The sequence below is a fragment of the Chionomys nivalis genome, chromosome 6 (assembly GCF_950005125.1).
Source record: "Chionomys nivalis chromosome 6, mChiNiv1.1, whole genome shotgun sequence".
Taxonomy (NCBI): Eukaryota; Metazoa; Chordata; class Mammalia; order Rodentia; family Cricetidae; genus Chionomys; species Chionomys nivalis.
Window position 1 is genome coordinate 38,333,650 of NC_080091.1, and position 16,881 is coordinate 38,350,530.

Here is a 16,881-nt window from a genome sequence, read left to right on the forward strand (position 1 = left end):
AAGCTACTTTCTGGTGTGTTCATGTCAGAGTGACTAAAAGTCACAGGGACTCACAGGCTAATTGTCATTCCAAATTCCAAGCATGACCCCAGGTATCCTTGCCCATAGCCAGCTAGCCTCAAGTAGCCATCTCTTGGCCGTGACAACAGCCTAGACCCCAGTCCTTTCAAGTCACGAGGCCAAGGACCTCTAATACCCACAGAAGCAGCTCTCACCTTCAGCCAGCCCTGAGCCTACCTGGGAAGTGACGCCGATGTGAGACAGTCCAGTCGGTAGGGGAGTGGAAGCAGTGGTAGTCTCCAGGGGCCAGGTAGATGACACAGTGGTAGAGCTCATTCCCTTCCCGGGTGACCAACTGGTTCCTGAAGGAGTCACGGGAGGAGGCTGTGGGGTGGGGCAGAAAGAAAACCTGGCTCTTTGATGAGTTCCAGGTGCCATTCATCCCACAGTGAGCAGCTGGTACCTGAAGGCTCCAGTGAGGACTCCTGGCTGCATGCCAGTCTACTGCCCCAAAGCTTTCCCGGCCTTTGTATTCCCTGGGTCCCGGATGCCCTTTGTTAGCCTCTGATGTCTACCCTGGCTCTAACCCCAACTAAGCAGTGACCCACCTGGAGGGAAGGGCAGGTCCTCTGCATAGGCCCGAGGGCCCAGGAATGACTCCAGAGAGTAGGTTACGCCCTTTACCTGCTCCACTTCACAATTCTTCACCTGCCCAAAGGTGAGGATCTTGCCATCTGATGGGCTGATCTGGAGGGAACAGAGAGGCATGATACTAAGTGGGAAGCTTAGTCCACACCTTCAGTGGCTCCCTTGACACTGGACCTGCCAAGGACCTAGGGAGCCCCAGGCCAGGACATGCTGACACTGGTGAACTACAAGACAGGAGGGAGCACCCCAGAAGGCCAGAGCTAATAAAGGGCTGCCAAGCCTGGCTTAAACAAAGGTCTCATTTCCTAATGAAGAATGGAGACAGGGCCAGCCAGGCCTTACCACACTGTGCAAGCCACAGACAGGCCGAGCCTGAGGCTTCAGCTTACGCCGGAAGAACTCGCTGAGGTTTCGGTAGTGGTGCAGGTCCTCCACAGCAGCCTCTGTCATGTTCACCCCAAAGGTCCAGATATACAGGCTGTACACTGGCCTCCGCAGCCAGTATGGAAGTTCCACCTGGTTCAGGCGACCCCAGGCACGTGACAGCAAACGTGTTGGCACCGACTTGTACAGAGCCACCTGCAGGCCACAATGCAGGAGGCTGAGTTGGTCACAAACTGAGAACTATCCCACACCCCCACCCCACCCACCCACCCCCCGCATGAGAGAGAGAAAAAAAGAGAACACCTAGAGAGGCCACCACAAAGGCCCAAGTGTTCAGGCTTGTTTGTGAAGTGACTGTTTCTCAGAAGGAACCAGACTCTGTTCACCAAATACTCAAACAAGGGCTAGATATGCATACAGCCTAGCTCATTTTTTGCTATTTCATGAAAAGGTCAAGAGTAGATGCCTTAGTCCCAGAGGTAGAGACTGGATCAAACAGTATTGGTTCTTAAAGATGGGGGAAAGAAATGAACCCAGTACAAGCCTGAAAGTCTATCATAAGGCATGCTACCTTTGTCCGAGCTGACTGCTCACGTTCCATACTACTCAAGAAGCCAGCAGGAGGCTCTCAAGAGCAAGGGGTAGGCCTATAATCCGGAGCATCCTTTTCATAGGGAGGAAGGATGGTGTTCTCACTCCTAGATCTGCAACATCACCTTGACACATCTATCTGCACCTGAGCAAGCCTGTGGGCTCTCAAAAAGGCAGGAGACTTGTATGGAGCCCCAGGAGATAAGTACCAGTCCCACTGCTGGGCCAGAGGGTACTGCAGAACTCTTGAGCTTCTGCTGCCACCTCTGTGTATCCAAACACAGCAGAGTACCAACTTCCGGCAGTCCTCCCCCACACTAGTGTCTCCTGGCTGATGCTCAACCACTTGGACAGAGCAACACTGCCATGTGCCCAGGCTGTGCTCTAGTGTCTAGTATACTCGCCTGGACTCCTGTGACGCCTACCTAGACTACCAGTGACCAAGAAGCAGGGCCGCCTCCTTGGGGTCAGCCTGTCGGGAAGCTGAGAGCAAGAGCCCTCCAGGCATTGGTTGGCTAGGTCCTGCACGGGGAAGCCACCTGTGCAGTCCTGAGGGAGCGTCTCCAGCGCGTATTCACATGAGCAGGCCCAGCCTAGCCACAGTCTTCCTAAACTGCCTGCTGGTGTCTGGATTTTACATGGATTTTCTTACAATCACCTCTCTGTTTGCTTCTGCCTGTAAGAGTGACATCATTTTCTGACTGACCAATGTGTAAGTTCCTTCCAAAACCAGGGCTCCCAATGACACCAGTGACGCTGTAGACTGTCACATGGTCACCATCAAACAGCCTTCTTACACACATCTACCCAAGAGTGCGGCCACTGCTTCTACTTCTGAGAACTTTCTCTGTCTTCCCGGTGCCTGTAAGGGAGGGCCATGGCCAAGAAGCCTATTCACACTTACCCTGCTCACGGGCCTCCATCCCACCCGGCTGAAGGGCCCGAGGGCACCGAAGGGCAGGAGGTAGTAGAGGATGGTCAGGGGCCAGGAGCGCAGTTTCAGAGCAGGTCTGGACATGCAGCTAAGCTGGCCTAGCCTCCGCCGTAGGGCCAGCTGGGGGAAGTGCAACCTGCAGGACACATGTTCACACATGGCCTGGGTCAATGCCTAAGTCTGAGAGAATCTGAGGAGTAAGCCCCTCAGCCAGTGCCATTCCTGCCTCCCCATCCCCAGTACGCTGCCTCTCCAACAGAGCCAAAGAGTTCCAGCAGGCATTCAGTGCCCGTTTCATTCCAACCAACCCCAGTTCTGAGTTGGGGACCTGGCTACCTGACTTGTGGGCTCATTTTCCAGTGTCTCCCACCTACCAGCTGATTGAGTGGGTACCAACAGGACAAAGGAAGTTCAGGCCCAACTCCTGGATACCTCTAAGGTAGAGCCCCCTCCAAGTACAGCAGCAGCCCCAGCAAAGGCCTTGGGGACCCAGAATGGGAAGGCAAGAGAATCCGCCTGATACCTGCAGCCTCCTATGCTAAGGACGGTTGGGACCCAAGGATAGTTCTGTCCTCACAGGTGCCAGAAAGACTGAGTCTATTCGAAGCAGGGCACAAGACTGAAGCGCCATGAGCCTAGCCAGCTGGACCACATCATTGTGGCACCTGGGTAAACCTTCAGATCTTTTGCTTCCTCTTCTGCTAAATGATAGGACATAAGTGTGGCTCCATCTACCTATGTCTCTGGGTCAGGCTCTCCAAGCCTTACCCACAGAGTTAGTAGGACAGCCAGCACCTAGTTCCAAAGCCGCCTTTCTACTCTGCTAGAGCAAGACATATAACCCATAGGATCCACCACTTTTAAAAGTTCATTGTCTTCTATACAGCCAGTTTGCAAAGGTGCTGTAACCTCAGCTTCCTGAATGCGACTAAGTTCCCTGCCACACGTCAGGTCCTAGAAAATTAATAGCCCTGAGGCCTCAATGTAGCCATCACAAGACCATACTGCCACCCACTCTGAGAACGGCCCCAGGGATTTGATTAAACAAGCAAGGCTGCCATCTGCAACTGTGCTTGCTCTCAAGAGAAGCTGAGTTCTCTGTCTCCCAGAAACTGAGCAAACTAAGGAACAAAAGATTTCTGCAGGTAATGGGCGAGTAGCTGGCAGTCCACCATGATGGGAGAGGAGGGCTGAAGCACAGCACACCAACTGTCCTGCATTCCTTTTCTCTCTTCCACCCCACTCCATCATGTTTTTAAAACACAAGGGGAGGTGGCAGGGACCAAGCAAAGACAAATCACTGTTCTCCTGCCCAAGTCACTGCAGAAGAGCTGAGACCAATGCTGAAATGCTGGGGGAAGGGGGGCTGATCCTCTCCCAAGTGTAGGAAGCCGGGGTCTGGAGTGGGAGGGGGGCCTGGATGCCCTTGCTAAGGACTAAGACAGGACAGAAGCCCATTCCTGTCTCCCCCGACTGGGCCCTCCTCCCAGGCAGAACTACAGGTATCTGAAGTAGGCTCTCCTACTACTCAGAACACTCAGGATCCCTTCTCCAGGCCCCTCCAGCTGAGGGGGATCACTCCCGGAGCTCCTATTGCCACCTCCACATCAGGGCCACTGGACTTGACCTCTGACCTTCCTGAGATTGTGCCAGGGCACACTGGGTTAGGTTTCAGCGGGCAGCATCTCACCATTTCGCTGCTGCTTGGAGCTCTGGTCCTTGCGGCTTCTCTGACTGACACATTGTGGGTAGGCACAGGGAGGGTGTTGTGAGCCTCCACAAGAGTGTGCTCGCGTGCTCGCTCACTGGCCTTTGTTTTTCTCCTTCATCCCCTTCCCCCTCGCCAGAGGAACTCCAGTGTGGTCACTGCTCCAGTTGTTGATGGCAATGCTTCTAGTCTCTGCTTACTCGTGGTGGCTCATGGGTACAGGTGAGAGGACCCCACTATTGCAGACAGACAGGTACCAGTCACACAGCTGCTCAGACTCCCGCTCACGTCATCTGCTCAGGCTTTGCTGCCAGGACAGAAGCTCCTGTACTGGGCCAGCTCTATCACCCAGGTTTGGTCACTTGTCTTGTCCCTGCCAGCTGCCCAGCACAATTTTCCCTGCTCTGCTGGAAAGCCGAAGGTGGGTAAAGCCTTGGGGCTGTCTGCTCCAGCCAGCTCTGATAGAGAGGTGGCCAGACACTGCCACGACTTCTAGGCGCCACTGGGTTCCAAAAGCACAAGGCGGGAATCTGAGCCCTGTGCTCCAGACTGATGGTCCCTCCCTCAGAGGACCTGACCCATTTTCCATTCAGGTTACAAAGTAGCATCTGAGGAATGACAGAGGGGCAGCCAGCCAGGACATCCAGGCAGGCATCGCGGTGTGCACCTGAGCACTGTAACATGCTGTAACTCCTCTTGGCCTAGAAGCCTCCAGTACCTGGCTCGGTGTAGTCCAAGCATCCTCATAAACTGTAACACCTGGGCTATCTCAGAGAAAACCAACCTGGGGTTGGGCAGCAGCCAACACCGAAGTCCAAACCTTCCTATCCTGTCTTCCAATCTTCCCTCAAAAAGGCTCTCTGACTAGGCCATTCCCTGGCAATCTTCAGGGCCCACCCCCTGCTCACAGCCTCCCCACAGTACAGATAACAGGAAGAACAAGCATTCCACAACCGTGGCTATCTCAGCCCAAAGCAATTAGGGTCCTCAAGGTCCTGGGGAGGAAGAAAGCTCATAGGGGCAAAGGGGAAGCCCATACACCTGCTCTCCAGCCTCAATCACAGCCCCGGAAGGAGTCAGCACCTGTCACTGCTTTCCGATGAAGAAATGCTGGCCTCAAGAGTTATTACCTGTAGCCTCTGGCGGCAACGCACGCCTTTAATCCCAACACTAGAGAGGCAGTGGCAGGTGGATCTCTGAGTTCAAGGCCAGCCTGATATACACAGTGAGTTCCAGGACAGTCAGGGTTGTTACACAGAGAAATCCTGGCTTGAGAAACAAAAAACAAACAAAAGAACTAATGCCTGAGCATAACAAACTCAGGCAAGAACAAATTAGGCACCACACGGTGACAACTTCTGTCACTGTATCTACACAAGTGTTTGTGCACTGCTAAGTTCATTTCAGCCAAAGAGGTAAAAATTCCAGCCCTGGCACCTGCTGCAAAAACCACTGAATCCCAAGTATGCTAGTGGCCTCTAGAAGGGGTAAATAACAAAGCCATCAAGACACAGATGTCTCCCTGTGGCTGAGGAAAAGGAGGACTGGCCTACCCTAGCACATGAATATCCTCAAACCTCCTCTCTTAAAAGATGCTAGCACGAGATCAGTACACGTAGGAGCCCCACCCCATCCAAGGACTAGGGCCTGGGATCCCGCAGAGTCCCCAGGAAACAGAATGAATTTAGCTCCTCCCCAAGAAATAGAATGAGTCCTATATGTCCAGTTAAAAGCAATAAGGACATCCAGTCTGCCTTTTCACCTCCAAAGCTGAGCTACTTCAACAGCAATGCCCCCATCCTTGCCGCTTCACAGACCTCCACCACCTTTGCCTGCTAAACCCCTTCGACCCAAAGCCCTTCTGACTCTCCCTAGCCTCTGAGTGCTCAAGGCTTTGGGTAAGTCCTGGCCAAGAAGGAGCCCTGAGACAGGTGAGTGCTGACACCTTCTGTCCCTCCTGAGAGTCAAGCACAATCTGAGGAGGCTAGTTCAGACTCATCAGCCAGACTTTAAAGCCTGAGAGTCAGTCACCTGCTACCTGAAAACTCGGAGGGATCTTTGGTGAGCATTGATCTGATCACTGCAATCCTGAGAGCTGGTCAAGGCCTTGGTGACCACTGCTGCACTCCCTGCCGGTTTCTCCATCTGCACACTTCCCTTGAGATTCACAACAGGTTACAAGCAAGGTCAGAATAATCTTATAAACCTAACTCCTATCTCAACCCAGTGGCTCCCCAACTCTTACCTCCCTTTCCAGCAAAGGAAACACATTATGAGAAGGCAGGGGGGGGGGCAACTCTGAAAGGGGAGCCCAAAATATGAGTCAGTTCTGTCTTGTAAGTAGGAAGTTTAAGCTGATGTAAACATGGGGACAGGGTTAGTTCTGCAAGGACATGCAGGGTTAGTTCTGGGGTTCATACCATGTCCTCCTCTGTCCACTCCTGCTTAGGACCTGGTCCCCAATGGAATGGAACATCCCAACTCAGTCGACAAATGGGCCAGACCAGTTAGCAGTTATAGGTGTGAGTGGGTGTGAGCAGTGGCTGTGTTAAGTGAGCATCTGTTCTTGCGGGGTGGGTGGTATAGGTATGCTCTGGGGTTTGTGCGCACTTCCTAGTCCCTCACTTGGGCAGGCGATAAAAGCAGGCAGACTCTTCTTCCTGAACCAGAGAACTCCAAAGCCCCATAGCAGCCACCACTCACTTTCCCACCCGGAGGGCTTAGGCCATTTCTTCCCCAGCTCCCTGAGGCAAGACCACCCGGCAGGTGTGTCCAGGGAGGCAGCCAACTCCTGCTCTACATTTCTAGGCTGGAAGTAGACAAAACTTCACAAGTAGAGGGCAGGAAAATGGAGCCTCCCTAGGCAAACCCAGCAATTCTTCTGGGAAGTCACTAGCAAAGGAAGAGGGGACAAAGAGAAGGGCTGAATGGCCTGTAATCAAGTCAGTCACTGAAGTGGGAGAAAAAGAAAATTCTTTCTCAACTTCTCAAATAAATAAACAAACAAACAAATAAATAAAGGAATCTTCTTTCAGACAATCTATGTATGGCTCCTGGGTCCCAAGGCAGAGACTGTAGTATGTATGACTCCAGCTCTCTTCAATCTACAATGATGCTTCCCTTTTCCCCAGGCAGCACAGAGAAAAGCACACTGGGAGCCCAGAGCCGCCCCCAAAGCCTGTACTTCCCACACCTCCCAGCATCTTGCTCACTTCCTGCTCAGCCTTTTGGGGACAAGAACAGCGACAGGACGTGGAGGAAGTGAGCTCAAACAGCCCAACTGCCTCGGGGGCAGGAGAGCAAGCCGGTCCAAAGAGATCCCTCGTCCAAAGAGAACCCTCGGCTCCCGGAGCTGTAAAAGAGCTACTAGAAGGCAGCAGCAAAGCGCTGGGAGGCGCGCCCACCCGGCCCTCCCAGCCTCATGGAGAGCGGAGGGGGGCTCCTTGAAAAGCTCGCCCGCTGCGGCTGGTCGCACTTATGGCCTCTATCAACTCACTCACTCACGAGGACAGTCCCAATCCAGTTTCTGCGCCCTGGTCTTCAACTCCTCCAGCTTTGGCTAGGTTCTGAAGCCTCAGAGTCTCAGAGCAGGCAGGATTCTGGTTCCTGCTGAGAGCGGGGGGGCAGGAGGAGCAACACCAGACACTATTAAAGTCACCACACCCTCTGAGCACCAGTTAAGCACGAGAAGCCCTGAGGGCCCTTTAAGAGGAGGGGCTACAACCTGGAGAAAAGAGGAAGACGCCGGCAGGGGCCCTAGCCCCACCCAGTCATAGTCTCTAACGGCGGACCAAAAATTACGACCCCTCCAACGACACCAAAAAAAAAAACTGACTGCTTCAGACACTTGGACTTCAGGGACCCTGAATCCTTAGCCTCTGGCTGGCTTCTGAGCTATTACCCTCCACCAACTCTGCAAGACAGGCCTCATGAAGACAGTAAGACAGTCTTCTTCACTGGGCTGATCACAAAGTCACTTCCGGCATCCCTTTTAACTCCAGAAATTCTAAAGATATGGAAAACCTTACATTTTTTCCCCCACACTGGACCATGAAGACACAAGGTTACCCCTCCCAACTTCAATTATAACACACACCAGCAAACCTCTGACAGACAAAACCCAGACCGAAGAACAGTGTGGATGGGTGAACACGGACCACTCACCCACAGACAAGAACATGCAGTGCTTTCCAGCTGGAGATGCCCTGTGGGGTGGGTCTTTCTACCCCACCGGATGGGAAGGTCCCAGGCTACAATCAGCAGATCACCCTATACCTACAGAATGCCAGGCTTGCCCAGTTGGCACCCAACTAACATAAAAGAAAATGAAAGGGCCTAACATTTTCCAGGGAAAGTGGGAGATTACAGGGGATCAACACTCATGAGTCTCATTCACGTCTGGGGTCAACCCAGCAACAGCTGCGTGGCCTTGCAAAGCTTATCTTTTCATGTGAGGCTACTGTAAAGGGTACACCTTCGGTTCCTTACACTGAAAAAACACTGATATTGTTCAGACACAGCCGCACACACCTGCCCTCCTCACCTGGATCAGGCTGCTGTAGCAGGGGCGAGCAGACACCTAGAGAGCTATCCTCTGAGACTCCCATGATATTCCACACCCATACCACACCACAAGCAAAGCGGGGAGACAGAGACACACAGGCCGCCTCTGTTCACGGGGCCTGTGCACCCAGCAGACACTACTAATTAGTCTCCGATCTTGCTGAGTTCCCGAAGACTCCAGACCCTTCTCATGGAAGACTGTCTGGAGCCTGGTGAACGCGGCTCAGTGAGTAAACCACTTGCTTTGCAAGCAAGAGACCTGAGTTTGATCTCCGGGAGGCTAGACACCACTCGCCTTTTCTATAAGGAAACACCTTTAGATTTCAAACAATAGTTAATAGCTGAATTTCTTTCTGGGGTACCCCACCCCCACCTATAAGCTTAGTTCACTACACAGAATTTCCTGTGGGCCGCTCATGTCCCTAATTCCCATTCTCTCTAATCTCCTGGGCTTCTGGTTCAGACTGCCACCTAGTGCCCCTAGGAGATTCTGAAAGCTTCAAGACTACTTAGTTGGGGCTGGAGAGATGGCTCAGAGGTTAAGAGCATTGCCTGCTCTACCAAAGGTCCTGAGTTCAATTCCCAGCAACCACATGGTGGCTCACAACCATCTGTAATGGGGTCTGGTGCCCTCTTCTGGCCTGCAGACATACACACAGACAGAATATTGCATACATAATAAATAAATAAATATTAAAAAAAAAGACTACTTAGTTGCCAGCACCCAAAGGCAAGGGATCTGGAGCCCCTTTGAGCACAGGTTAGACCCCGGGTGGGTATGTGAATTTCATGCATTCCTTGCCTGTACACTAGATAGTGTCCTGTGTCAGGGATGAAAGGGCTGAGGAACAAGGAGGGCGGTGGTCACAGTCACTTCTTACTCTCCAGGGATCCAGAGAAACCGTGAATACGGCTGGTATCCCTGGGTGGCACAAGAAGTCACAGGCAGGTTCATTTTCCATATGGACAGCTAGGAAGCCTGGGGCAAGCATGAAGATTCTCCCAGCCATGCCCAATTCCTCTTTTTTGTCCAAAAATGTTTCTTAGGAACCTCACCCCTTACACAGTTTCTAGAAAGCCCCCTGGCTCATGCAGAGCCATTCAGCCATAACTTGAGGGCCCTACACCAACACCGAGAGATGGCCTGTTTAGGGTAGAATAAGCCCAATAGAAAGCATCCCAGGCCTCCATCATCCACCAGCCTAGGAGACTGGCCTTGTTTTTCTTTTCAGTTTTATTCTATGCTATCCCATCTTATTCTACTGCCTTCAAGATAGCTAGAGTCTCATTCATAGCCAGGTTAGCCTGCAACTCACCAATTAGGCCCCAAGTGCGTTGATATGGTGCCTCAACTTCCTGGTCTTGTTTTTTATTTTGTTTTGTGAAACAAAGTTTCTTTTTTAAAAAAAATATTTATTTATTTATTATGTATACAATATTCTGTCTGTGTGTATGCCTGCAGGCCAGAAGAGGGCACCAGACCCCATTACAGATGGTTGTGAGCCACCATGTAGTTACTGGGAATTGAACTCAGGACCTTTCGAAGAGCAGGCAATGCTCTGAGCCATCTCTCCAGCCCGAAACAAGGTTTCTTTGTGTAGTCCTGGCTGTCCTGGAACTTGCTCTGTAAACCAGGCTGGCCTCAAACTCAGAGATCCACCTGGCTCTGCCTCCTGAGTTCTGGGACTAAAGACGTCACCATCAGCTGGCAGCTGGCTTTGTTTTTAAATTGCACATCTTTAATCTCAGCTTTTCTACATATTATCAACTCAATGCCAGGGGGGCAATCTCCCAGTGGCTGTGTCTAGGCTGAGGGAGGCAGGGACAGAAGTAAAACTGGAGTAGGGGTTGGGGGGCTGGCCATATGGCAGCATAGCCTGAACCACCTGGAGCAGAGGCTGCATGTCTCAGAGCCATCGCCCCTCACAGGAGCAGCAAAGGTAGTGCCTGGAGACTTGGAGTCCTTCTTCCTCTAGAGCCCACAGTTCTCTGAGGACACGGAAGCTGAGCGGGTCGGCAGGCTTTGCCCAGGTTCCCACTGACGATCTGCCCACGTAAACACACGCAGATGTTTTCTCAACGCGTCTTAGGCACTGCTTGCCTGCACACACAGCCTCATTCAACAACTGCAGGAGTCAACAGCAGCCAGGCTTCCAAGTACAGCAGAGCTACAGACCTGACGTCACAGCAGCACACACAGAGGCACAGGGTGTGACGTGCTCAGCTGGCAGTGCTCGCGGGTGTGGGGCACTTCACAGGGGCTTGCTGCCCGCTTGAGCTGGACAGTGGGCGAATGGTCAGATTATAGTCTGCCCTTCACTCCTTCCCTCAATGGTAAGCTTAGAGCACACATTTTAAACGAATTCTAAGATGAGGCTAAAAGTTAGGTAGCAGTGCTAAGTTGGTGTTGTTGACCAGCCCAGCTTCCCCTGGCTGAGGCGTGACCTCTGCACAGCTGGCCCAGCAGCTCCTCAGAGCATGCTTATATAAAAGCCCAAAATCGGGTCCAAAGGAACATCCTTGTTTATTTTTCTCAGGTGTACAAAGAAGTATTTTAAGACAAGAATTCATAATGCAATGTACTTGAAAAGGACTTAGTGAAAAATAAAATACAACTCATGGAGATAAAGCAAATATAAATATTAATAACCACTGGACAGAAGCATTCCCTATGGAAACTGATTTTCTTAACTTTTGTACTCCATATAAAACTGTTCACGGGGTTGGGCTGATGCCTCACAAGCATGAGGTTCTGAGTTTAGATCCCTAGAATCCTCATGAACAAAGCCTAGTGTGGGGAAAACACAAGAACCAAGCATGCTGGAAGGCACCTGCACCCCGTGACAGCGAGATGAGAGGGGACTGTCTCGAACCCACAGTGAAAGGAGCCCAGGGACTGACACTTGAGGCTGTCTTTGGATCTCCACATGTCATTACCTACACCCGCACATGCACCTGTCCCTACCCCAAAACATGCACACGAATACACATATACACATTAGAAGAGTTTATTAGCTGGATGGTGGTGGCTCTGCCTTTCATCCTAGCACTCAGGAAGCAGAGGCAGGCGGATCTCTGATTTGAAGCCAGCCTGGAGTACAGAGAGCAAGAGAACAAGTTCCAGGAAAGAAGGGGCTACATAGGAAGACCTTGTCTCAGGGAAAGAGGGGGAGTGGAGAGCTCACAGGAGGTCCACATGTGTTATGATGGAAGTTGAGGCAGGTGGATCATGAATTTGAAGCCAGCCTGGCTACACAGTGACAATGTCTCAAAAATAAAAACAACTGTAGCACTTTGAAAAACGTTCCTGTCTACCCTCCTGTGGTGCTCCGAATGAGAATGCCCTTCATAGGCATGCTTTGTCCCAAACTGATAACTGCTTAGAAGGATTGGTAGGTGTGGCTATCTTGGAGGAGGTGCCCAGTGCTGTGTTCCCCAACCCACAACTCATGGATCTGGATATAAAGCTCGGAGCTCCTGATGCTCCAGAGCCAGGCCTGTCTGCTTCTCACCATGATGCTCATGGACTACCTAGGAAACTGTAAACAAAGCCCCCTAGAAGAGTTGCCTTGGTCATGGCGTCTCTTTAGAGCAATAGTGAAGGGCTCTTCAAGCAAGCCCAAGCATGGCATATACAGACCCGAGCACGGCAAACACGGCACCAACAGGTTTTGCACACACACACCCCCGCCTCCTTGCTAAACAGATGAGTTCCTAAGGTCCATTCCCTTATTTGGCCACTGACTTATTCCTGAGACTAATCACCAAAGTTCAACAATCAAAATTCATCGGCTACCCTGGCTAACCTGTCTTAGCAACTCATCCTACTCTGCCTAGCACAGACTTCCCCCTTTTCTCCTTAAAAATCCACTCCTGCAGAAAACACCTGAAGCCTGCTGACCGCCTTTGGTGGATCCTGGGCGGATTCCCACCACCACACACACCCCTAGGGCAATAAATCTCCTTTGTAATGAGAACTTGGTGTCTGGGTGTGTGCTGTACAGATTCAGAGGACTCCCTCCCACCTCTCACAAACAGCACAGTAATTAAGACCCCCTCCTTTTTTATTTTGTATGAATGCTGTGTCCCAAAAGCCATCCATTTTAGTTAAAAAAAAAATTGAACCGACTGATGACACACATTTTTTTATTGTTTTTCAAGACCGGTTTCTCTATGTAGATCATGCTAGCCTTGAATTCAGAGATTTACCTACTTCTGCCTAGGACTAAAGGCATGCACTCCTGGCCCCTTAATCCCAGCACTCAGGAAGTAGAAGCAAACAGATCTCTGAATTTGAAGCCAGTCTGGTCTATAGAGCAAGAGCCAGGGCGGCTCCCTTTGCATAAAAACCCTGCCTTGAAAAAACAAAAAATTATTTTTTATGTGTTAGGCATGCATGTATGTATACCATATGCATGCTTATGCCACAGAATTCAAAAGAGGGTTTCAGATTCTCCGGAACTCGAATTATAGTTGTGAGCCACCAGCATGTGCCACAGCCCTGCTGGCAGGCATATCCAGCATCCTACCCTGAACTCCAGGGGGCTGGGCTGTTCTTCCCTGCATAACCCAGCCATTTAGGTTGCCTGCTCTCTTTGTACCTTTGGGTCTCCTGGCTGCTATATTTGATTTGCATCTCTCCCCTCCCCTTCTTCTCCCCCTCTGCCATATAGCCCAGCTCAGCCTGGTCATGTCCACTCTGGACTCTCCCAGATGTGGCTCTCTGGCTGTGCGCTCTCTCTCTCTCTCTCTCTCTCTCTCTCTCTCTCTCTCTCTCTCTCTCTCTCACACACACACACACAATAAACTTTCTTTTCCACCATACCAAGGATCCGCCATGTCCCTTCCTTTCATTTGTTTATTCATTCTTTTATTTATTTTCATTCAGTATCCATATTCTCCTACAAATTTATCTGTTTGTTTTTGTTCAATATCCATATTCTCCTACAAAAAGGCTCTCAGTCCTGGTCAAACTGAGGACAATTTCCTAGCTGGGTGGCGATGGTAGCGATGGTGGTGCATGGCACCCAGCACTCAGGTGAAGGCAGAGGCAGGCGAATCTTAGTGAGTTCAAGGCCGGCTGGGGCTACAGCGTGAGTTCTAGGACAAGAGCTACACAGAGAAACCCTGTCTCGAAACCTCCCCCAGCCAAAAAAACAAAAACAAAACAAATTTCTTATAAATGAGAATTTCTTATAAGGTTAAACATATACTTAGTAAATGACCAAGTGACTTTATTTTTAAGTACCATAAGAGAATAGAGGAGCTGGAGTAATGGCTGCGATTCCTAGAACCATACCCGACTCATGGCCATTTGTAATTCCAGTTCCAGAGGACCTGACATCCTCTTCTGACTTTCAAGGGACAAGGAACACATGTACACATGCCTACAGGCAAAACGCTCACATATATAAAATAAGCAAATTAGAAAAAATAAAAATACAGACCACAACATACACTCTCCAATTCTGGTTTAACTTTACCATGGTGCAGAAGTTCATGCAGTCATTACAGCCTGCTGTGGGTAATCCTCTTGTACACTGTAAAGATTTGTCACATGAATTGGTTTAATAAAATGCTGATTGGCCAGTAGCCAGGCAGGAGGTATAGGAGGGGTAACCAAACTAAGGATGATGGGAAGGAGAAGGGCAGAAGTCAGCAGACGCCAGCCAGATGCAGAGGGAACAGGAGATAGATGAACATGCCATGCTGATAGAGGTAACACTACATGGTAGACCATAAATAAGGGATATGAGTTAATTTAAAATTCAAGAATTAGCTAGCTACAAGCCTCAACTATTGGATGAGCGTTTATAACTCATACTCAGTCTCTGAGTGGTTATTTGGGAACTTGCGTTTGGAGACAAATGTCAGATTAAAACAAGCCACACTTCAAAATTGGTACTGTGATCTTTTCCTGGGCTAATGGCACGCATGACAATAACACCTAGAGAGGCTGTGCAGTGGCAGGGAACCACCTCATCCAGAGGGCCATGGAAACACAAGGCAAACAGCCACATTCTACAGTGTGCTGTGCTGCTGAGCTATGACGCTCAGCAGGCTTGCGACATTAAATACATGTTTTACTTAAAAATTTTATGTATACATAAATATATATATTTGATTTTTTTTTTTTTTAGAGACAGAGTTTCTCTGTGTAGTTTTAGAGTCTGTCCTGGAACTCAGTCTGTAGACCAGGCTGGCCTCGAACTCACTGAGATCCACCTGCCTTTGCCTCCCAAGTGCAGGGTTTAAAGGCGTGTGCCACTATCGCCCACTCTTAAAATACTTTTAGTCTGTAATGGGTCTGTCAGGAAAGTCGTCCATCCTAAGTGGAGGAACATCTGCCCTACCTGGTAGGAAACAGAAATAAACTATTGACATTTGTGATGTTTTTTTTTTTTTTTGGTTTTTCGAGACAGGGTTTCTCTGTGGTTTTTTGGTACCTGTCCTGGAACTAGCTCTTGTAGACCAGGCTGGTCTCGAACTCACAGAGATCCGCCTGCCTCTGCCTCCCAAGTGCTGGGATTAAAGGCGTGCGCCACCACCGCCCGGCTGACATTTGTGATGTTAAGACAAATTCTTTCTCTCTCCCCTCCCCTTTCCTCCCTCCTCCCTTTTCCTTTCTTCTCCTAGCCTCTCTGCCAACTGGTGGTCTATAACTGGAAAACCCAGAACTCCCTTTGCAGAGAAACCTCAGGCCTATCAGTCTGTTGGAAACTGATTTCCTTACCCATGAACCAACCTAGGCTAACTGTAAGTATTGTAGAATATTAACTACGTAAAGATGTATTACATTTATTTATGCTGCAGAATATTGTTTTAACTGTGCAATAGTGTGTTATTTTTGTTTATGTTGCAATTGTTTAACTATGTAAAGATATGTTTCATTTGTCTCACCTTGCCTACCTAAGGCACCTGATTGGTTTAATAAAAAGCTGAGCCACTAGCTAGGCAGGAGCGGGATAGGCGGGACTGGCAGGAAGAGAAAATAAACAGGGAGGGGAAAGCTAGGCTTGAGAGAAGAAAGACCAAGAGAAGGAAGAGGAGAGAACAAGAGACACTCAGGGCTAGAAGCCAGGCAGACGCCAGCCAGCGAGACATAGAGAAGCAGTGAAAGCAAGATACACAGAAAGAAAGCAAAGTAAAAACCCTGAGGCAAAGGTAGAGAAAGAGAAGCAGATTAATTTAGGTTAAAAGAGCTAGCCAGAAACATGCCTAAGCTAAGGCTGAACATTCAAAACTAAAAATAACTCTGTGGCATGATTTGGGAGCTGGTTGGCGGGCCCAAAAGAAAAAGCCTAGTACGGTAAGCAGCTTCTAGGTACCCATATTTCACTGCTGAGGAGAGGAGCTGAATCATGACTGAAGCCAAGAAGAGCAACCAAGATGGATGTAGACAGAAACGCTGACCAAATATTGCCCTCTATCCTACCAAAATGGTATTCCAACACTGACCAAGGTAAGTGGGCACTAGACACCAGAGTCAGGCCCTCCTGATCTCTCAATGGTATCTGAGGCAATTCAGGAGATCCAGAATTTCCTGCTGGATTCCTAGAGCACCTCTGGGAGGTTTACAGGTACTTTACCCCAGAAACCCAGCAGGCTATTAATATGGCTTTTGTTACACAGCCCCAAATATCTGCAGGAAGTTACAGAAATTAGAAGGGTATAAGAGATCGAACAGGCCACAGTTACAATAGGGATCCTGACAGAAACCAAGAGTACCTAGGAGACCAAGTCAGCCTCGGGCAGGTTAGAGAAGGACCAATGTGCATACCGTAAATGAAAAGGACACTGGAAGAATGAGTGCCCACAGCACAGGCACAGATTGACAGGGCTAGGGATCCATACCAGTGAGCCCCCAGGAGCCCACGGTCACAGGAAAAGTAGGGGGAAATTCTCTGGTTCCTAGTGGATATGGATGCAGTCCATTCAGTGCTGACCCAACCCCTTAGTCCCCTCACTAAGAAAAGAATTACCATCCAAGGGGTCACAGAACCAAATCCTATGCTTGGAACACCACTCAAGAAGTAAACTCGGATGAGGTACT

At 50.0% G+C, this 16,881-nt stretch overlaps 1 protein-coding gene across 8 annotated transcripts in view; it reads right to left on the reverse strand.

Annotated features, from left to right (window-relative positions):
• The window catches only part of Pisd (phosphatidylserine decarboxylase), a 51,224-nt gene that overhangs the window by 1,925 nt on the left and 32,418 nt on the right, over positions 1-16,881 (reverse strand). For 3 of the 8 annotated variants that reach the window (XM_057771167.1, XM_057771168.1, XM_057771175.1), the window contains 4 exons: positions 2,528-2,693; positions 991-1,227; positions 609-747; positions 238-384 (listed from right to left, as the gene is read on the reverse strand). In XM_057771167.1, coding sequence (XP_057627150.1) covers positions 238-384; positions 609-747; positions 991-1,227; positions 2,528-2,693 — 689 coding nt within the window. Of the gene's footprint in view, positions 1-237; positions 385-608; positions 748-990; positions 1,228-2,527; positions 2,694-4,247; positions 4,502-7,761; positions 7,919-16,881 lie in introns of those variants that run through there. The other 5 variants (XM_057771170.1, XM_057771174.1, XM_057771173.1 and 2 more) reach the window with 5 other exon arrangements.